Here is a 23,323-nt window from a genome sequence, read left to right on the forward strand (position 1 = left end):
CACAATAACACCTGTATAAATCTAGGTATTATTATACCTGTAAAATCTAGGTGTTGTTATACCTGTAAGAGTTCCTATATACCTGGAACTCACTATGGATGCCTCCCTTGTTCTCTTATAATGGCAATGGCCACACCTGAGAGGTGCCAGAACTGAGTTCCAGCAAGTTCTGGCTGAAAAAAGGGCCATGGTGGTGGTGGTGGTTGTTGTTGTTTTGTGCCCTCTTGGCTCAGTGCCCTATGCGCTGGAACCGCCCGCACCATCCTAAATCCAGCACTGCTGCATCAGACTCCATAAACCAAATAACAAAGAATGACCACTCCCACAGAGTCCATTCAGATGCTATGCCCAGGGCTTTTTTTCCAGCTGGAACTTGCTGGTACCTCTGAGGTGGGTGCCATTGCCATTCTAAGAGAACAAGGGAGGTGTTCGTGGTGAGTTCTGGCACCTCTTCCTCTATAAAAATAGCACTGGCCGTGCCACTTCCATGCTGGAACACAGCAAGGCGGCAGGGCAACCTTCCACGTCTCTCACAGAACATCTAAGGACACAGGCTGCAGGCCACACCTACTCTGTGTGCAGGCTTAGACCACTTCGTGTACTGCTCCAAGACCTGCCCGGGGCTGCCGTTGCTCAGTGGTGAGTTGGGAGGGAGCCAGAAAGGAATCTAGTCTACTCTTCCCTCCCCCCCACCCTCCTTTGTTCAAGTTTACACAGTAGGGACCCCAGGGCTGGCTCAAGACATTTTTGCACCTGATGCAAATGATCAAATGATGCTCCCCTCCCCGGCAGGGTAGAAGTGATAGGCATAGATCTGTATCAGGAACAAGGAGGGAATATAGATGCACATCGGGATCTGCTGCCCCTGTGGATCCTACCACCTGAGGCGGTTTCTTCGCTTTGCCTCATGAGTAGGATGGTCCTGATGGACACCCTGTTTCTTCTTCTGCACGTACAGCAGACATGTCACCCCCAAGTGGCCATGCAAGTTAGCATCGTTGGGCATGTTCCAGGGAAAATTTGGCACACTGAAAACTGCTGAAATTCAGAGTGGAATTAAATGATGTCCTGCTGAGCTCCATGGACTTATGTTTCCTTAAAATTCACAATACTGTAAGCAATTCAGATAAGAAATATCCATCCCAATTAACTCACTGTCTTTTGTTTTTAAAACTCTTACCACATTACTTTAGCATAAATCTGCATTCACACTGTAATCCACACATCTATCCATGTGGTAAAAATGTCTGCATAACTGTTGGTTTTACTTTAATTTTTATTATAATTGTATAATATCTTTCTTATTCAACTCCTATGGAAGTAACATAACATAACAACGATAGCTGTTGTTATACATGGGTTCATGTACTTCAAACAAACATTTTAGACCGTTAAAGAAAAGGAAAACAGGAATATTGACGGATATGAAAAGAATGTCCTTTCTTAATTTTCTGAAACCTGAATCCACACGTCACTGTATGAAGAATTTACTCAGAGGTTTGTCTAATTTTAAGGTAACTTCCACATGTATCTAACTCAGTATACTTCCAACATGAAATTTGCTCTTTAGTATCTGTTAGAAAGGAAATCAGTAATTATCTCAAATGCTTTCAAAGATAACATAACCATCTCTGACCAATCCACTTGGAATATATATATATATATGCATATATACATACAAAATCTATACAACATATAATCTGAATAACACGCTATGGGATGACTCCTATCGGCTATACAAATAGGAATATATACACAAGTGGCTGTGTTCACATTAAACCATGGTTTAGCACGACAAATAGAAGCTGGAAGGATCCTGAGCAAGATTTGGGCATGTGTGCTTTCCCTCCCCTCTCTACCTTTGATTAGCCTGAAGGGAGGATTTCAGCAGTGATTAATTTCAGTTCCTTTTAAACTCTGCTTGTTCTGGAATATGAACCCAGGGCAGTTTCAAAAACCACCCAAACTCAAACCATGGGTTATAAAGCTGGCTTGTTTAAACTAAGCATAGTGCAAACCACGATCCCCAGTTCACGTGCAATGGAAACCTGAGATTAAGAGAAAGTAAACACTGCTGAAGTCCTCCCTCAGACCATGCAGACAGAAAAATGGAGGGAATGTGTGAACCCAACAATCACCTGGGCTCATTTCAGCTCATGCAGGTCACACTAAACCATGATGATGTATGAACGTGGCCAATAATCCTAACTGTTGTACAAAGCTGAGACTGGAAAGCAATTTCTAGGTAGAAACCAGTAGAACTGAGTATCAGGTACACGAGAAAGCAAGTAACACTTCCTGGCATAACAACTAACAGGAAAGTTGATGGTAGCAGTTTTGCAACAATAGTCTCTAAGGCAATTCTAAGCTTTTCAAGGTGCAAACCTCCATTCTGTTGCATAATTCAGAATGCAGATTTCAGGCGTATTAGACACAGAATATAGTGTTATACGTCTACGAACTTGGCAGGAACATGGTGTAAGGGGCAGTAGGACTTTGTTTTCGAGAGCTTGCCCCACATGAGTCAAGCATCCCAAAGTAATAATCTGACGCTGAAGAATTCATTATATACAAGTGTTGACTCCCTTTTGAATTCTTCCATTTCAGTCACTCTCGATATATTTCAATCTATTTACATCTCTCACGTGGTTATACAATTTCTGTTTCTAAGGCTATTTCCACTTAACCTGGGAGTACTTCCAAGTTGGCATACATAGAATTGCAGTGTAAATAAAGCTAATCAGTTCCTCAATCTGGTTCTCTTCCACTTAACTAACAGTGCCATCCTATGCATCTCTATTCAGAAGTAAGTCCCAGTGAGTTTAATGGGACTTACCCCCACATAAGTGCTCATAGGATTGCAGCCTAATTGCCCCAAGTCAATATATACAAACCCGGGACTTCTCACTTGAACACGATTGATTCATGCAGCTAAAGCATGTACAGAGTTCACATGGTAATGAAAATAACCCCATAAATAGTCCTTATAAACACTGCAACCAGAATATGCTTTGTGTTTATACTGGAAAAAAATATTTTTTTAAAAAACAAAAACACCCGAAGAGCTTATCTGTAGGACTAGGAGTGCCAAGTTGAGGTATAATTGTGTTTTTATGAAGTAACAGTATTGAAGTAAAATACAGTATTCCGGTTATTTGGTTTTCCTGTTGTGAAGAGGAACTCCTGTAAGCAGCCATGGAAAAGGTAAGTCTTAACTGTGAATGTTGCGTGACATTTATCTACTAAGACAGGATTCAGTGGTCCTATTTTCTTCCAGTGTGAGCCAATTTAAAAACACATCTCCAATCACCACGAGCAGCAGGACATTGGTTGTTGCTTTTTATCATAGAGATGGGTTGCTTGTCTATTGCTCAGTCTTGGGTTGATGGTAACATAGCACCTGATGTATGGATGTTGTACGTGGGATACTCACATATTACAGGGCTCACTTTTCATGTAAAGTATCGACACTCTGTAGAGTCAATATTGCAAAATGAAGTGCATCGTAATTTTCCATAAGACCTAAGACAGAAGATGAACACACACCAGTCATTATTACACATGACACTTTTTTTACCAGTTGATTTTTATATCTAATTTCTATCAGGGCGTCCACAGATGGATTTTGAAGGCAGCGTTTTGCAGCGAGGCAAATACGTTAGACAGAGGGATGTTCGAAAAAGGCTGCGCAGAGACATTTGCCGCAGAGACATGATTTGCGGCACAAAATAAAGTACAATTTGCAATAACATTGCCAACTGAACACTTAATCAATACAGTCCAATATCAAGCTTTGTTTTAACCTATATCTCATTATGCATCCAATTAACAGGATGCAATATGAAGGGCAATATGAAGTTATTTGCAGATTCACAAAGCACAATTATCACAGCTGCTGTCATGTCTGGAAATTTGAAAACCCTGAAATAAAGGCCTCGGTTTTCAAAATCTTGACCAAATATCAACCTTTAACGTGTATACATCTTATGGTTGCTTTCCTAAAATGTCTGTTTATAGAGTCCCATTGATGTAAAAGGTGCTGTAAGGAGTTAAATTACATCCTGAGAGTTAATACAGACGAGGGTTTGCAGAACTGACTCTTGTGTTTTCTTTATTCCTGCCAATTAACACATTACTCTTTCAGGAGCCATGAGAACTCTGCAGATAATTTCATTTGCAAATGGAATGTTTCCTGTAAGATCGTAATGATACCTGACAGCTACAGCTATTGCAGGTAAAATACTGCTGACCAGAAGAAGCTATTAATACCAATGCATGCAAGTCAGATTACAAGCAAACAAAGGCCCCAGCTAAAGTCACATTTACATCATACATTTAAAGCGCATGGCTTGCCCCAAAGAATCCTGGGAACAGTAGTTTTCTAAAGGTGCTGGGAATGGTCATTCTGTGAGGGGTAAACTACAGTTTCCAGGATTCTTTGGGGGAAGCCATGGATGTATGGTGTGGGTGTGACCTCAATTTCCTGCTGGCCTAAAGAGAAGCACTACAGCTCTGTACCGCATGAATATGTTTTTAGCTCGCTCCAGTGTACAACTGATGGCTAACAGCAACCACAGCCTTAATTAGCTCTTTTCTAATTCAAGTGTAGACTTCATGGGTGCCTAAATCGGGTGGGGAGAGAATCTGCAAACAGTAGAGACGTCCTACACTTGCACAAAAACAAAGGTGGCCTCTCCATCTGCTTCAGTAAACATTTATGCATCTATGAGTCTCTCATGACTCTTGGGGATATTCCCAACAACATAAGGTAATTGTAAGTAACTAGCTTTGGGTGCATGAGAGAGAAGAGTACTATGATGGTGGAGCCTCCTCTTCCTCCTCAGTTTCCTAGAGATGCCAAGTGAAACAAATCTGGGGACGTTGTCCCTACACCCCAAGATGCCTTGATGCATGAGAACTAGGTCTCCCTAGGTCTTTCTAGCCAGTGGTTTCTTGAAGTCCCATGGTGGGTCATATCTGCAGAGTTAGCTATTGTGTCCCAACAGCTTTAGTACCAAAGTACAGTGGTACCTCGGGTTAAGTACTTAATTTGTTCCGGAGGTCTGTTCTTAACCTGAAACTGTTCTTAACCTGAAGCACCACTTTAGCTAATGGGGCCTCCCACTGCTGCCGCTGCACCGCCAGAGCCCGATTTCTGTTCTTATCCTGAAGCAAAGTTCTTAACCTGAAGCACTATTTCTGGGTTAGCGGAGTGTGTAACCTGAAGCGTATGTAACCTGAAGCGTATGTAACCCGGGGTACCACTGTACCCACTTCCTCAGAATATTTCTACCCCATCTTCCACCTGCCCAATTCTCCTCCCCACCAGGTAAAACAAAGGGAGATTGGATCATCATCATTGAATGACCACCGGGAAGAAGGGGTGACCATAGAGAGGCACAGCCAGTTACTTCCCTACAACTATTAATTCAAGGTGAAGAGGGATCCCTCCCTTTGTCTTCAAGCAACACAGACAACATGTGATTGGGGCCACAGGAATCAGCCCCCCCCTAAAACCAACCATCCATTGGTTCCTGTTGGAGCAAAGCAATGAAAACAGACCTTTGCCTCCATCTTCCTTCCCAGTCCAATCTTTTGTGGATTTTAAAAACAAATCATACTCTCCCATGATGTGACAAAAATAACTTAAGTTTGCCTTACCCAGGGAGATACGTTTTGCAAGTTAAGTATCCAAAATCTTTCCCATCACACTCTTCTACACCTTCATGTCGGTAGCCGTCTCCACAATAAGCATGGCGACATTCTAATAAACCCGAAATAAAAGAGAAAGGTAAATAAATACATAAATGGGGTTATTTGCAGCTGCTAGCTAGCTCCTTGCGTGTCAGAGGACAGTGTGAACTTTCGTCCACATCACCCATTAACTCCAAGATTAATCAGTTTGCTTGCCTGTGTATGTTTACAAAACTATCTGTTGAAAAGTAAAATACCAGCTCTTTCCCACTTAATGAAAGTAGCTTTTCCTGAGTGTTTTGCTGATTTTTTATCCAGATCACATGTGGAAACAGTGAAGTATATGAATTAGGCTTTCCATTTATCTGAGAATCCTTGTGTATATTAAAGCAAGAAAACGAGAATTGGTAACATCAAACGTACTTATACAATCATCAGTCACTATGTTATTGCCATCATCGCATTCTTCACCATCTTGGAGGACCCCATCTCCACAGGTGCTGCCATCTTCCAGCGGGTAGTCCACAGGATAAAAAGGCGTGAGCTGCTGGAATAAACACGAAACAGATACTTGAGCGGAACTATAAACATCTTGGAAAAGGAGGCACCAAAGGAACATGTGATTCCTGTTCTCACTTGCTGAAGATTAGGTGTCTGCCCTGCCACTTCAGCCAACTGCACAATCCCCTGGAAATGTTTGTGTCAGAGTCCTCACAGCTATAGTACGAATACTTCCAGAACCTCTAACAATTTACATCCAAACCAGAATGCAAACCATTTTATTTTATGGCAGGTCTTTACTTACCCTTGAGGAGTTCAGTGAATTTAGGTTGAAGGGTGTGTATTTTAAAACCCATTCCTTTTTTTTTGCATAGCCCATGATCATAGAATCATGGACCCTCAGGACTAGCACAGACGTAATATTGCTGATTGATTAATCAGTCTCTCCCTTAATTGCTTCACTCTTAAGTATGAGGTGAAAAAGCGTACTGTTCTGCAGTCTGTATCCCTTAAGACTGATTAAGGAGTATCATAACAGGACAATGGTTTTTGCAGTTTGCGGTACAGATAAGCATGGGATATTTATCTACACAATTCTGCAGTTGGGCAGAGAAATCGCAGGCAGGATAGTGTGGTGGAGTGAAATGGCATATAATTCATTGCATCTGAAGTGTGTGTATGTGTCGGGGTGTGTGTGTGATTGAATGGTGTAGCTGATGCTCCTGATCCTGAAGCCTCTTGGAATAATGAAGGGAATTTGAGTCCAATGGATTCGAGGCCAGGTCTGACACATACATGTCCAATTGCTAGATGCCTGTTTCAGGGCCTACTGCTGGCAGAAATAGATTTATGCCCACAGAAGTGCCCTCTGCTCTGCTGGAGGAACTCTCTGCCCCATGCTAACTCCCTCCAGCCAATAGATCTGGGGATTAGGATCGCCCTGCAAACTGCCCTTTCACATTATACAGATATACATGTATAGCAGATTCTTCAAGTGTCCCTATTTTCCAGGGACAGTCCTGAATTTACAGAAGCCGTCCGAGTTTCTGATTTGATCCCAGAATGCCCCACTTTCCCTTAGGATGTCCTTATTTTCACTGGAGAAATGTTGGAGGGTGTAGAGTTATCCAACCCCTGAGCCGTCTGAAGGCAATCCTGTATAGGGAAGATTTTTTAAAAATTGTTTAATGTTTTATTATGTTTTTATATATGTTGGAAGCTGCCCAGAGCAGCTGGGGCAACCCAGTAAGATGTGTGAGGTAAAAATAGTAAAATGATCATTATGGAATGTGACGTCCCTATTTTCATCGGAGAAATGTTGGGGAGGGGGTTTGGTATAGACCACTTGTTTTGTTTATGTCTGCCATATTCTGTTCAGTGATATTTGCTTTTTCTGATATATATTCGGGGGGAGGGGGGGACAATTGAGAGTTCATCTGCTGCAGAAATTCACTTCACCCAATAAATATTTTAAACATAATTTTTTTTTAGTTCCAATGGAATGAAATGCTTACAAAACTTGCACTATTTATTTATCATTTATTTACCTACCTACCTGAATTGGAAGCCATCCAAAAGCATCTTTGAAATACAAAGATCTCTGATCTCTACGAAACGCTAGGGCGTTTTCTGTGTTTAACCTGTCCAGTTCTTCCTGATTATTCACTACAAAAATCTGGAAAAGAGAAATAAAAAAGTAGGAGTCGGAGAAGACACAAGGCTGCCGCAACACCTACTGTAGGAGAGAATACTAAGTGGCGATGGAAATTTAGAGACCAGTTCCAAATCTGAAGGGTTTGCATTATCTGAAACCTTCCCCGTTGACCTCAAAAACCCACTTGTAATTAAGCGGAATGTACTGTTTGCTCTAATCAAGGGACCAGGAACCCGATACTATGAGCACACTCCACTAATAATGAAAACCAGGGGTGAGGAATGAATTGTCCTCCACATGTCACTGAACTCCAACTCCCATCAGCCCCCACCAGCACAGCAATAATGTTAGGGATGATGGAAGCTTTGCCTGACAAAATTTTGAGGGTGACAGATTTCCTAGGCCTAGCCTAATACGTAACCAGTGTTGCTATCTGCCCATCCTCATGCAAGCGAAAATAGAGACTCTTTTCTGTAAGTAGAATAGTCTTCGAGGAAAAAGAATGAGGGAGAGATGTGCTCCATGTCTAGAAGGTGAGAGAAAACAACCTCCAAAGTTTGAGAGAAACGAAGAGGTAACTTAAGCAATTAATTGTTCTAAATTGTTTAACTCCAGAATTGACAGGGGGAGGAGGTAGTTATGGTTGCATCATAGTCACATCACAGGCACCATTCCACAGTTGCCCGTAAGTTAAGGAACATGGGATCTGCCCCATACCGAATCAGACCATTGATCCATCTAGCTCTGTATTGTCTTCACTGACAAACCCACAGCAGCCCGGATCAAATTGACCAAAGCGGCTACTTCATGCCAGCGGTCTGGATCCGTTAACACAGTATGCCCATATCAACTCCTATCAGCCTCACTTACTGCAGGAACCTTTGAATAAGGTTGTCCAAACAGTGGCTCGTCATAGGGTGGGATATTCCCGTTTTGCGGAGCGTTGCAGAGACATTTTCCTGGAGGTCCAGGAAGTCCTCTCTCTCCTTTTGTCCCCACTGTTAGTTGCCCTAGAAAACATCAGATTTGACACGCAAGGTAGTTGCTGAAATAGATAAAGACATACTGAAAAGGGAAAATCGAGTCCCTGCCTGCGAGCTAAGCATCTCATATTGAAAAGCTGTCTTTGACACCTGTAAGCTTCTTTGGGGGCTTGTACAATCACTTGTCAAATATTATTGGCCTTCCAACTTTGGGGGTGGTTGTATATTGTTTGCCATCATTGTTTGATCTCCATGGGTTATTAAATTGGTCTTTAACTTGGGATGTTTCCAGATGGATGTTTATTGTGGATTCTGTGCCCTTCATGCATGCAAGTTGAGTCATTGGCATTTAAATGCCAACCCATTAAACCCCCTCCACGTTAACTTCAGACTGATCCTTCTGCCCTTTCCAGGGGAAATCCAATAAGTAACGCACACACACTCAAACCCTTTAGCAATGACCCATTTGCAAATTAAAGCCCCATCTGGAAGCACCGTTATCATTGCCTTTTAACAAAAGACCAGGCTATGTGAATGAGTGAATAACTATTTTGGATCTCAGCAGAAGATTTGCAGAGGAACTATTATTTATGCTCAAGGTGGTATTTGGGGCAGTTCAACATGATCCCACTTTCAATACTATTTGTATCTGCAAAAGTTTCAGGGTGGGCATACTGCTTCATTTCCAAGTTCTGTTCCATACCTTACTGCTGAAATCCCCAAACTTTTCAAACCACAAAAGTTCCAGTTTATTTTTTGTCCCACTTTAATTGTTCTGTAATACATCTCTCCAGGTGGTAATAACATGGAAACAATCTGGAAGCATCGCAAAGCAACTAATGAAGTCGAAGTGTATGTAGATGGCCCAGTTTAAATCCACCTCTTATTCACTATTATTGAATCAATGGCATGTCCATTCCCACCAACACATCAAAGGCAACAACTGGGACACCATCTTTCTGTTTTTTTCTTGTGAGAGGATGGCAGCCATTTTGGGCACCGAGGTCTCACGTGATTTCGCACCACAATATATCCATTTTGGAGCATCATGAGAGATCACAGTGCTCAAAATGGCCACTGTCCTCTCTTGAAAAAAAATGGGATGTCTCTTTTTTTCAGGAGACTGGTGGGGTATGGATTGCTGCAAAATACACCCACAAAACACCACCAGTCAGGGGTGCAAACTTGAATAAAGTATTGGAGGGGCGGAATGGGTAAGCCTCATCCTGCATGGTACACACACACCCTTTGAATGACAATGCCCATCAACTGGGGGGGGCAGCCACCTCAAATATTTTATTGTGGGGGTGAAGGGACCTCGGCCCCTAGGAGTTGGCTTATATGACACCAGTCTAGAAGGGCCCTTATTTCAGGGTGCAAGGGGTAGTTGAGAGCAAAAGAAGTCCAACCCCACACTAAAACCTTATCTTAAAAATGTGTGATTCCCCCCTCAGCTAGTGGTTCGGCAGAAACCTCGTGGACGCATGCCTCTTTTCTGTGAGGCAACTCAATATGATTAAATTGAAGGGGGAAAGGGAACGAGCGGCCATTTTGAAAGGTCTGCCTTACCTGTTGCCAAAGGGCCTGGTGGACCAGGCTGACCAGGGGGGCCAGGTCTTCCAGGTGGGCCTGAGGCACCAGGAGGTCCTATGTCTCCCCTTTGTCCCTAGTATATAAAAGAAAGGACTGTTACTTTATAACATTCCCTAATAAGCTAAGGTACTCTGCTATAGTGCAAATCCTATGGCTTCATGGGTCGAAATAGCGTGCGCTTCAACTACACAGAAAAGATCGAAATGCCAAAATTGCAAATTAAATCTGCAGGACCTTATACATATTATGGCAAATCCATGCATTTCCCCAACAAAAATATATATAATATTATATAAAATATTACTGAACAATCCCATAAATTTCCCAGTTCTGCACATTTCAGAATGACTTATTACAGTGGAACCTCGGTTTTTGAACGTTATCCGTTCCGGAAGACACTTCGACTTCCGAATCGTTCGAAAACCGAAAACTCAATACGGAAGCCTCAATACAATAGGGAAACTCAAAACAAAAGTTGTGTGGCATGTTCGGCTTCCGAAAATCATTCAAAAACCGGAGCAGTTATATCTGGGTTTTCAGTGTTCGAAAGCCAAAACATTCAATTATGAATGTGTTCGACAGCTGAGGTTCCACTGTGCTAGGACTACACCAAATTTTCAGAGAGAAAAATTGTGAGGAAATTTCTTCAAGTGTAGGGATGGGCAAATCTATCAATATTGGGTCGTCCCCGTCCCCCCCCCCCCGGTTTCTCGCTTTTCCAACCTTAAGTTCAATTCTCCACAATATACATATTCGCCCCCCTCATAAAATTCATCAGCATTTTACTGTGAATTTCTGTAGACCAAAAAATGTTGTTTATGATCATCATCACCACCGCCACAGTGTGGCACTTGTAAGGTTGAAACCGGCAGAGTTGCACAGGCCAGCCTTGGCGTAACTGTAACTGAATGACTGGAGCCTGAGAAGACTCCTCATGAACCTGAAGGAGTCAAATGAGCTAAGCAAGATGGATCTCAGAATGGAAGAGGAAGTAACACCTTCTTAAATTAGCTGCCACTGCAGGCATTTTATATGGGGTTGTCAGCTGGCTCTGGAGAAAGGAAATGACTGAGTAGGTGAAAAGTGGCCCCTCTTATTACAAACAGCTATGTACACACGGCACTCAGTTTTTCAAAACAACATTTGGACTTTAGGAAATTCTAGGCCTGTAACAGAATCAACGGGAACCAATCGGCAAGCATATTTGTATTCAGCTACACCCTTAAGAAAAGCACATGTAATATTTTCTAGTTATTGCCATGTTGGGCCTGGTTTCTCTTGCTGAAAGCGTACGCAAAGGTTTTTGTGCTAGCAGACATCAAAGAAAGTGATCGCCTCACAAACAATTATGTTTTCTAGAAGACATCCACACTTGTAAGAACATCAGACCAGATGCCTACAGGACGTCTGCTTCTCCATCAATAAAAGTTTTCAAGCAAAATATACTGCTTTATTTATTTTGTAGCTCTTACCAAGAGACTCTTTCTATACTGAATAACTTTATATAGAGTGAACTTGGGTATGCTATTAGTATGCGGGGCCACGACAAAGTAGGGCAGTTGTTTTGATACTTTTGGGGGACTCTCTAGGTATGCAGAAATATGTTTGTAAATTTAAGCATCTCTCCATGTGTACTGTGTATTAAGGGGAGCAGAGTAGGCATGGTAGGGGAATTTGACTGTTTCCTGAGGGAAATTTCTCTTCTGAAGCTAGAATTTGCTGAAGCGGGAGTGTCATCATTCTTCTAAAGGTCAAAATTATGAAAGCAGAAAACATTGCCTTTTGGGGAGAAAAAACTAAGAGAACCCCATAATATATTTTATTCAGTAACATCTCCACTGCTTTTTTTAATTCCTTTCCAAAGCAAATGGACATTAAGGAGTGGTTCAAACAAGCATTTCCCCCTTTCCCAGCAATCTCCAGACTAACCACTACATAGAGAAAAATATTGTGTGAACCAGGACTACATAGATATAGTCACTGCTCCTTGAATTAATGGTGGTAAAACCAAGTTAGAGCTATTACATTTTCCCTTCTAGATGCATTATTTCTGACTGCAGATCATTTTACATTCTACAATTTCTTGAAGCAACAGTGCTGTACTGTACCAAGAGATTAATGCAATATTCTAGGGTATAGAGATGTGCTAGCTCCTTGACCTGACATGATTCCATGGTCCACCTTTAAGCATCGCTGCTTTTCATGCATTAAATATCATGTTTTGTCATCTGCCATATTTCTGGATGAAGCAGTCTTTATCTGTTCTGAACTGACTTATATTCTCTATTTCCTCCTTTCTTGGCGATATTATGCCCTATTATGAATCATAATCAGATATCCTTGTTCCTTTGCATGGCATTTAATACAAGTGACAATAAATCTGGCCTGGTTTTTTTTTAAATAGGATGTTCAGAAGATCCAATTATACATCCAAAAACGTAGAGTCTAACCAAGGATAGGCAAATCTGTCAATTTTGGTTTCTCCCATTGTCTCATTTTTATTTTATTTATATATATATATTTATTAAATATTCTGTTTTACAATTTAAAATGCTCATTTTACATCTTTAAGATATCAATAACTTCCCTTCATCTCTTCCCATGTTTCATTTTACATATCGTAAATCCCTGCATATTTTACAAAAGCTATTCCATTCAGTATTCCATTACTGCATCCATCAAAGCTTATTTACACTGTTGAATTTACCTTAATGCTGCCAGTGCCATTGTTTCATTTTTACACTCTTAAGTTCAGTTTCCTACATTTCCACATCTGCATGTGATCTTAAAAAAAAAGTCTAAAGAATTAACCAGCATTTTAGCGCTGATTTCCCCTAATAAACATTTTTTTTCTATGTGATGTTTCCTAATATCCTCATTTTTGCAAACCAATTTCCCCAGGCATAATGCATTTTTGTATGCTATTTCCACTAACATACACATATTATATGCACACTTAGCTGTAGAATATGCATTTTCGTATCCATCGCTCAGCTAAAGAACTCTATTGCAAAATGTGGAGATTTTTTGAGAGATGACTGCGTTGAAGTTTGAGTACTGTTTCAGAAAGTGTGAATTAGAGAATAATCATCTTTACATGCCAAATGAACCAAATTCATCCCTCATCCCTTGCTGAGATGCAGTCCACAGACAAAATATTTTCGGAAACAGGTTAAAGCAAATACAGTTCAGGATTCCTACTTGTTTGCCTCTTTTCCCTGGTCTTCCAGTTGGACCTCTGTGTCCGGATGAACCAGATTCCCCCTTTGGGCCCATTTCTCCCTTAACGGGGATGGAAAGGACAAAGAGAAGAGCTTTAGCACAAATATATTGACTTGGTTATTATTTACAGCCCAGCCCTGGGCAGCTTCCCACCCGCCTGAGAAGGAAGAGCTTTGAAGGGGTGGACCAGGCAGCTGACAGCTTGCCGGATCTGTCCCTTCAAACGTAAAAATGGATCCAGTCAGCTTTCTGTCTTTCAAATCCACACCTCCTCAGGGAGCCCAGATGGAATTCAGCAAAGGGCTGAATCTGTCCCTAAGACATAGTTTTCCCCACACTTATTCACAGATCCAGGCAGCATAAACCTCATGCAGAATACATTTCACTTAGGAGTCTTAACAGTGCAATGTGTATATTTTGAGGTGTAAGTTCCTCTGAGTGAAACTGGGCTTATCCCCTCATAAGTGTGCACAGAAAGTTAAGTTCTACTGAACACAGTGGGAGTTACTTCTGAGTAAATCTATGAAGGATTGCACTTTTTAAAGGCTTCCCAAATATTAATGCCAACATAAGCCAAGCAGGTGGACAGCCTGAGAATTTCTTGCTTCCTATAGACGTACCTTCTGCCCCAGCATTCCAGGGAAACCTATGTGTCCCTGCAAGGAAAATGTTGGGAAAGACACAAGTTAAATTGTTTTCTAATGAATCCCTTTGAGTTTTGTATAAACACGATAAGAAAGAATGCGAGTCACTGATTCAGTTTGATGATGATGATGGTTGCAATTAGAAAATAAAATAAAAATAAATCACCAGGAAAACTATTACTTATGTGTTGCGGTTTTGTTTTTTTTACCTTGCCCTTCCTTGCATAGAAGCCCAAGATGGATGCATACAATAAGCAAAAGATACAAACCATTTAAAACAAATGTATAAAGTACTATCAGTAAAATAATGTATTATTTTATAATGAGGTGTAGTGATTACCCTGTTAAAATGTGGGGGTTTTGGGGGGAGTGTTATTGGGTTGTTGTTTTTTATTTTGATAATATATTTGTGGTTTTATATTTTTGATTTTGTTCTGTGAACCGCCCTGAGACCTCCGAATATAGGGTGGTATATAAATTCAATTAAATAATAATAAAGAGTTGGACTAGGTAGGACCTGGGAGATCAGGGTTCGAATCCCCACTTGGCCATGGAGCTCCCATTGGGCCAGTCACAATCCCTAAACCAGCCTACTACATAGGGTTGTTGTGAGGATAAAATGGGGAGGAAGAGAACCCCCTCAAGCTTCTTGGAGGAAAAGTATGCTATAAATGCAAGTAGTAAGTATCAGTAAGTAAGTAAATAAATACAGCAAATGTATAATTTTTTTAAAAAAATGATGTCATTTGGAAAATACGAGGTCATAGACCATTGCAGATATTTCTGACCAATTCTGACTTCACAGATAAGGGCTATAGTTCACCAGACCTTCAACCAAATAGATTTGTGTTATTGTCTTAGCAATGAGCATAGCTGATTGCGTACGGAAGTTAAACGAAGTCTGCATCTATAATCTCCATCCTCATACAACTACGCTATGAATGCAACCACAAACCAAGCTACGTTCAACACGAATTAGGTGCTCTATTAAGGTAATTTTACCTTGTCTCCTTTGCTACCTTTGTCGCCCTTCTCTCCGGGAGTTCCCTGTGGAAAACCATACAGGAGATAATAGCTATAGAGCACGGCGTTTCAAATACCGATGTTTTCTTTCAGCGCTGAATGTAGAATTAAACACAGAAGCCCATCAAAATGAAGTTGTTCAGTATACAGAACACTTGCTAGATTCTTGGTTCCCCCACAATTACCATCCTCAGTACATTCCAGGCGATGTAATGAACACAACGACTTTCAAGTTAAATGTCATTTACTGATCTTCAGCTAGTGGGCCGTCACCTGAATTAAGCCAGTCTCTGAGCTAATGTAGATTGTACCAACATTCAGCATGGGTACCCTTTGTTTGCTTAAAAACCCTTTTCAGACATTAATGTGCGGACAAATGACACACGCAGGCAGGGACAGCAAGCACAGCAGGTACTAACCCCCAACCTGTGCTTTGACCCACTCCTCCCCCCAGCCCTCCCTATGCAGCATTCCTGATTACAGAGAGCTGGCTGTGTGTCAAAACTTGAACATGTACAAATTACAGGTATTTTCAGAAATGGAAATGTAGGTTGTGGGGGAGGCAGAGCCTTACGTCACATCCGCCTACGCCTTTTCTATGCATTAACAAATGAAATGAACTAAAGGGGACGAGAGGACAGGACAAAGAGAGAGAGCGGGAGGGGGGAGAACTGAGAGGAAAATAGAATAAAGCAATGTACTGTATTCCCAGCACTTTGCCTGCTGGCGTGTGCATGATTGTCCAGATGATTCCTGGCCAAATATGTAAACTTTCTCTTTTGCTGCTAAGCCTATCAGTGGCTATTAATCTGTGGCTGTATGAGAACATATAACCCATTTCTTGATACTATTCCTAATGGGTGGGGAATGCACATCATAAAGTGGCCTTAATTGGTTCTTCCAAACGGGAGCTCACCCCGTCGCGGGGATTCGAACCGTCAACTTTCTGATTGGCAAGTCCTAGGCTCTGTGGTTTAACCCACAGCGCCACCCGCGTCCCTTGATCCTGTTATTACTAACATACCAAAGCATCACATTTTGGGGGGCCTGAGGAACATAGGTCGCAATGCTTTTCAGGAATTAACTAAGAGTCCTTTGCATGACGAACCTTTTCTCCTCTGCTTCCAGGGTAACCCTAGAAGAAGAGAAAAGGGCAGGTATTTACATGCTTGCTATTGATTACATCATAGTAACATATGGACTTTAAAATCAGGCTGGAAAAGCAATCCGCAATAAGTTGCAGCAACATTTTCCTTTGCAGCCGTTGGAAGAAAATCACAAATATGAGCATTTAAGCCTCAGCCTGGAGGCAGACATGAGAAACAAATAAATCTGGTACAGAAAAAGCATGCTAGCCTTGTTAGAAATTGCTTTGGAAATTAAAACAGCAGCAGAAAGCCATTATAATTCTCAGTATAATAATATAATTGAAAGCAGTCTCTGTGGTAAAATGCCTTAAGCCATATTCTTCAGCTGTTTCCTCTTATCTAGCAAAGGCAAGTCTCTCTCTCTGGTGTTTACTTTGACTGTACTTCAGCTTAGACCCAACTCTTTTGTAGCAACTCCCATGGACATTTAAGATTTTTTAAAAGAAATTATAGCTGCAATTGCGTGATGTAAATACCTAGGCCACTTAGTGGTTTTTAATGATTAAGTGGTATACCATTTGTCAAGCAATTAAATAAATAAATCAACATTAAAGAGATATAGCCTCAATATGTATCTGCTTTGGATACAAATGATGCTTAAACAAAGGTTCTTTTCTCTTTTTAAATCGCCTTTGGCTATAGACAGTACTCTAGTTTTGTCCCTTTGTAATCAATTCATCTTCTGCTAAACATGAAGTTGCTAATGTCTTATGCCTATGCACTTTTAGTATGATAATATAGAGGGATTTCATGGTCCTGCACCCACCGCAAGACATCCAATGCACAGGAAAATAATCCAAGTTGTGTTGCACAAGCACAATTCACAATTTGGCACGGCGCCTATAAATTAATGTGGGATGTTTTGCAGGACTATGATTTGTGGTCATGCTCCAAATGACTAGTACTCCATCAGTACAGCCCATCTATCAAAACAAGAAGATAAAGCAATCTCCTTTAGCAAATATTCCAGCTGCTTCGGAACCACTAACCATTTTTAAATGTCAAATGTTGTTTTGAAAACCCAAAACAAAAACCAGCACCCTAGACATAAAAGTTGGGTGCAGCAGAAAGGGGAGTCCACTCATCCTATTCTTGGACCAAGGTTACACACACCATCTAATACGTGAGGGTGGCAGGAGGAACGGGGGGGGGGAGAATTATAACTGTCTGGATTTGGATACAGGTAGGTAGCCGTGTTGGTCTGCTGTAGTCAAAACAAAGTAAAAAAATTCCTTCCAGTAGCACCTTAGAGACCAACTAAATTTGTTATTGGTATGAGCTTTAGTGTGCATGCACACTTCTTCAGATACTTCTGATACCTGCTGTGGTGATCACACAGGGTCCCCGGACGTTTCACCATCTATTGATCCCTGTCCCACCACTTTATTTCTCGCTGCCACCACCCAGGCCCTACCTGGTAAAATACTGAGTCCAGACAGGGTTAAGTTGGAACATAAACTTCTGTTTATTTATTGCAGTTTAACAAGCGTGTGGTTTCATAAACGCTATCTGTCAAATAAATCATGGGGTGCCTATCCAGACCTATAACTTCCACTACCTGCTCTCACTCTCTAAACCACCTCTCAGATATTTACTTGTCTTCCTAGCTCCTAACTGTTCCTGACTCGGCTTATTTCGCTACACTAACTCAACCCTCCCACAGACTCTTTCCCAATTCACATCCACTCCAACCAACCAACCACCCAACTCCCAACGAACTCCCCCCTTCGCCCCTTCCAGAGCTGGTTTTATAGTCCCTCTGACTCCACCCCCCTGGGTTCTGATTGGTTAACCTGTTTAACTATTTCACCTCCAGCACTCTCATATGTTAACATCATACCTGCATGCACACGAAAGCTCATACCAATAACAAAATCCTGGGGAAATCCTGTCTTTTCCTATTATTCCTTCTCCCCACGGACACTGCTGCTATCTTCAAACGATATACACAAGCACTTTGTTACCAGGGAAGCAGCTGTAAGCAGCCAGATGGGGACGACATAGCAGCTGGGTGAAACAAACCTTAAAGCCCGTTGGTCCTCTTGTACCTGGCAATCCCATCAAACCCAAATCTCCCTTTTCACCCTAGAGAGGTCAATAAAAAGAAGTTATTCATTGTGGCTGCAGAAAGGTGTCAGTAACTGGAACGCAGACTGTTCTGGTTTGGAATCAGAGAGAGCGGAAACAGACCACAGTCCTATGATTCCTCAAGCAGCAATACAGCACGAAGTTTCATACAGCTAATTCAGACTAAATTGTAAAGAAATGTGTTGTCTCTTAATATCATCTCCTGCAACAGATGGTCATTTAACAGCACTACAATGAGACCCGCAAGCAACTGCACAACACTTCTGGCTCAATCTATATTGCTACTCTAGGGGAATGTTGCCCTTTGTTGCCCTTCTTAAATTATTAGTGTTATTAAACTGCAGAAGGAGATCCATTTAAGAAAGCAGGAGGGTGCGGGGTAGAGACTGTTGCTCACTCCCAGCCTCAGACCCTGCGGTCCCAAGGTACTTGGGGTTTTCCCAGAGCATCCCAGCACCTATTGCATTCAGGTGCCCCAGGCAGCTGCCTGTACTGCCTCTTGGATTGGGCCAACTTAGTCTCTCTGATTTACAGTATCAGCTGCTGAAGTCCACTTGGGCTGTCAGTTTTGGCTACTGGTCTACCCAGTTTCGCTTGCAAAAATTTTTGCTTGCGAAAAATGAGGAAGCAGGTGATTTGGGGGTGGGGAGCATCATCGTCATCATCATCAAATCTAGTAGGCTAAGTGTTTGTTAAGATAATATAGGAGCCAACTCCAGAGGGCTGTGGGTGCTTCTGCACCCGCAATAATATATTTGTCGGGGTCGGGCACCCACAAAGTCAATGAGAAAAGCCAGCAGGCAGCAGCGGTGCTGCCTCCGAGAGAGAAACAGTTCACCTCCGCCCTCCACAGCCAGCGAGCAAGACACCCTTTTGGTGGGGGATGGGCCTTGAATGCAGGGTGGAAACGGGTGCCTCACTGGCTGAGGAGAGAAGGAAGAGGAGTCGCTGCCACCGGCTGCCACAACACAGACATGGGATGTCACACACACCCCTGCACGTAGATGAGGGACATCGTACACACTACTGTATGTGTAGGCGTGTGTGTGTGATGTTTCATGTCCACGTTATGGCACTCCTGTAGCCAAGTGATGGGGAAGAGAGTTATCAGGAATAAACAAAGAATATGGGAGAAGTGGCATGATAAGAGAAGGCAGGGGAAATAAGAGGAGAAATGTCCATAGCAAATGATGGCTATGAGACATCATTCACACACACACACACACACAGAGAGAGAGAGAGAGAATATTATCACCCCACGGATACCACTATGGTCTATTCTGCCATCTTCCCATACTCTAAACTCCCACTATCATTCTGTGGTACATTTTCCTGCACATGCTCAGAAGTAAAGACGGCTTCACATTCCAGTACAGTGGTACCTCAGGTTACATATGCTTCAGGTTACATACACTTCAGTTTACAGATTCCACTAACCCAGAAATAGTACCTCAGGTTAAGAACTTTGCTTCAGGATGAGAACAGAAATCGTGCTCCGGCGGCGCAGCAGCAGCAGCAGTGGGAGGCCCCATTAGCTAAAGTGGTGCTTCAGGTTAAGAACAGTTTCAGGTTAAGAACGGACCTCTGGAAAGAATTAAGTACTTAACCCGAGGTACCACTGTACTGCTCAAGAAACATGTGCAGCATTCAAATCCGGATTGAGTAACCATGTACAGAGGCCTGACCTCAGGAAACCCTGGGTTTCTGAGCTGGAAGTCTTCCTCTCCATTGCATTGGGGTCCGAAAGCCATATGCCTTTAGGAACCTAGGGGCGCGCAATCGTTTACAAGCTCACTCTACCACAAGTAGGCTCCATTCGACAAGATGGATTTAACTTAATTTGCAGTACAGGTTTGACCACATTAGTAAATGGTGCCTTAATCTTACCTTCGGTCCTATTGGGCCAGGCCATCCAATAGGTCCTGGAAGTCCAGGGACACCTGGGGGACCTGGTCTGCCCTTCAAAAAAAGAGGCCGGGGATGGAGGGAAGGAAGTAGAAAGAGAAAAAAATCAGATGCAATAACATCAACATTGGTAGCAGTAATGTCTGGATACCGTATTGGCCCAAATATAAGCTGCACCCGCAAATAAGCCACACCTTTAAAATTGAAGGGCGGGGAAGGGAGACAATACCTGAGCTGCTTCCGGGGGGGGGGGGGGGGCGGGAGCCACGCCGCTTTGCTGGGAGCATAAAGGTTGTGAATATAAGCTGCACTTTAACTTTTCACTGTTGGAATTTGGGGGGAAAGTGTGGCTTATATTCGGGCCAATACGGTTTAACGAAGCCTCTTTGAACGATAATAAGGCACCCAGCTACACCCTTGGAAGTTCTTCCTGACCACAGAACATTAAATGTGATAGTGTTGGGACATGATTGTTCATTTTGGGCTGTGGCCCCATTTGTTGTATGTATACCGGCCAGCATCCATCTAGCTTATGACACCGGTCAGAGTAATTAACAGTTGCTACATGCATGCAAAGCAGGCCCAGGAACATAGCATGTGCTGCTAGCACCTGGGGTAGGTGGGCACTCCGGGGTGGTCCATGCACACAGGGGGGCAGGGCGGGGCGTGGAGGGTGAGCAGAGCCCATGCCCAGCCCCTGCCACCAACGCCCCACCTCCTGGAGCAAAGCAGGGCTGTGTTGCGCCCCTGACCTGACACTCACGCTGCCCTGCCAGCCCCACTCTGCTCTGCGATGCCACAGGGCTGTGTGAGGAGGACACTACAGGCATTCGCCCTTCCTGTTCAGCGTGCATGCCTGTTGCGCCCTCCTCATGCAGCCCTGCAACGTCGCAAAGCCACTTCCGACCTCGGGAGGAGATGATGTTGCGGGCTTCATGCCCACAACACGAGCGCGGAGGCTGGCTTCCAGCCCCTGCGTGATCAGGGGAATCCTCGGGCCGCATCATCCCCTGAGCCAGCCAATCAGCTGGCTCGGGGTGTGTGGCTTGCCTCATTTAAGACAAGCACAGCCCCGGGATCTCCCTCTTTGGTCCCAGTCAGCTGCTGAGGTTTCCCACCCACCCGCCCTTTAAGGTTCCCTTCTGACCTTGCTATGGACCTCGGTTGGTCGCCGTTGAGGGGCCTGGTAGGAATTTTTTCCACTTGGCAAATTGGCACCGGCCATTTGGTTTTTTGCCTACCTGGTAGCAAAACGTCACAACTCCTTTGGTTTTGGCGGCTAGGCATTGGTAGGGGTATTGTTATGTAGATGTGGTGGGGGGGAGGAGCGCCATCACCTCCCCCAAATATTGAAGGTAAAGGATTCCAGGGGGCGTGGCCTCGTCCAAAGCCTATGGAGGCCAGGGCCTAAAGCGCGCCCCCCGAGCGGTGACCCCGGGGGAGTCCCTAGTTGATGTGCATCAGCAGGGCTCCCCCTGCTGGTGTTAACCCTTCCCGGTCTTCAAGCAATCAGGCTGAAGCCGGATAGGACCAATGCCTAAGCCAATACCGCTCTTTACCTGTAACCAATAAAGTGGTGGCCAATTTTAGCCCATTAACCTAAAATAATGGTGTCATGTGTCTTTATTTCTACTGGTGGGAGGCGGGGACTCGCCACGCAAAGCAGGGCAGGCCTGGCAGGGCAGCGGGAGAGCACTCCAGGGGCACAGCAGCACAGGGCTGACAGAGCCCGGAGGAGCAAAATGCACACACCCCCGTGTACCCAGGGCCACTGCCCCTCTGGTCTTCCCCAAGCAACACCACTAGGTGGGCCTGGTACTGTGGTCAGCTGACTAGCATCAGTTCCAACAGCCTGTTGCATTTCAATTCTAAAAAATATCTTACAATGTGTGGGGATTTTTTTGCAGGCAAGTGGGATCGACTGATGAGTTATGACAGTGATGGTAAAAAATATTCTGTTTAAACAACATGAAGCAGAAGGAGATGGGAAGTAGGACCACTCTGTGGGCAGTGCTGAGAAGCCAGTTCCATCAGGCTCCTCCTTTGCATCAGCTCACTTGCCAGCAGCTATTCCATCAGGCTGCAGAAGAGGGAGAGAGATGTGCCACAGAGCCAGTCAACTGACTCTGCTAAGCCAAACACCTTCAGACACCTCCATCCCTCAACTGTTACCTGGCAGCAACAATTCTATGTGACTGCAGAGGAGGAAGAGGCGGGGAACTAAGAGCTCCATTTGGCCCCTCTTCTCCTCAAACTCTTTCCATTGCAGTTGGCCTTACACGGAAAAATCTCTTTTAACATGTGAATGGGCACAATGCTGTAAAGGGTGTTATGCGATTTGTCTCATACCTTCCTTCCTGGTCTGCCAATCTCACCCTGTAAGATAAAGTAATGCATCAGTAGGAGACACAAACAACCCACGAATATGGGAGAAGGTAGAAAACAGGTCACAAGTAGCATACGATAATCTTTTGTGACAGGCTAAAGACAACTGGGGGGAAGGCAAGAGAAACCACAAACACATTTATTTGTTTGTTTTCACTGCATTTCAATCACCCTTTTATGGTGGTATACATGGTTCTCCACCCTCCTCATTTAATCCTCACAACAGCCCTGCATAGCTGTCAACGTTTCCCTTTTTAAAAGGGAAATTCCCTTATTCCGAATAGGATTCCTCACAAGAAAAGGGAAAAGTTGACAGCTATAACAGCCCTGTGAGGTAGACTAGGCTGAGAGGCAGTGAGCTTCACCCAGTGAGCTTCATGGCCAAGTGAGGATTAGAAGGCTGGTATCCCAGGGAACCCCTAACCACTACAGCACACTGCCATGGGGATAGATGTGCAGTTTTGTTTCGTGGTAAACTTTAGA

General features: G+C 43.3%; 1 protein-coding gene across 1 annotated transcript in view; it reads right to left on the reverse strand.

The window, feature by feature from the left end:
* Positions 1–1,258: 1,258 nt before the first annotated feature.
* Positions 1,259–23,323, reverse strand: part of COLQ (collagen like tail subunit of asymmetric acetylcholinesterase) — a 39,436-nt gene continuing 17,371 nt past the window's right edge. Inside the window, exons 5-17 of the mRNA XM_028750865.2 lie at positions 22,805–22,831; positions 20,438–20,509; positions 18,485–18,547; positions 16,423–16,449; positions 15,294–15,338; positions 14,268–14,303; positions 13,627–13,707; positions 10,402–10,498; positions 8,720–8,859; positions 7,751–7,870; positions 6,118–6,238; positions 5,662–5,764; positions 1,259–3,522 (exon numbers count right to left, since the gene is read on the reverse strand). Of these exons, the coding sequence (XP_028606698.2) occupies positions 3,453–3,522; positions 5,662–5,764; positions 6,118–6,238; positions 7,751–7,870; positions 8,720–8,859; positions 10,402–10,498; positions 13,627–13,707; positions 14,268–14,303; positions 15,294–15,338; positions 16,423–16,449; positions 18,485–18,547; positions 20,438–20,509; positions 22,805–22,831 (1,002 nt within the window). The 3' untranslated portion in view covers positions 1,259–3,452. The remainder of the gene's footprint in view (positions 3,523–5,661; positions 5,765–6,117; positions 6,239–7,750; positions 7,871–8,719; positions 8,860–10,401; positions 10,499–13,626; positions 13,708–14,267; positions 14,304–15,293; positions 15,339–16,422; positions 16,450–18,484; positions 18,548–20,437; positions 20,510–22,804; positions 22,832–23,323) is intronic.

Source organism: Podarcis muralis, chromosome 12 (genome assembly GCF_964188315.1).
Source record: "Podarcis muralis chromosome 12, rPodMur119.hap1.1, whole genome shotgun sequence".
Lineage (NCBI taxonomy): Eukaryota > Metazoa > Chordata > Lepidosauria > Squamata > Lacertidae > Podarcis > Podarcis muralis.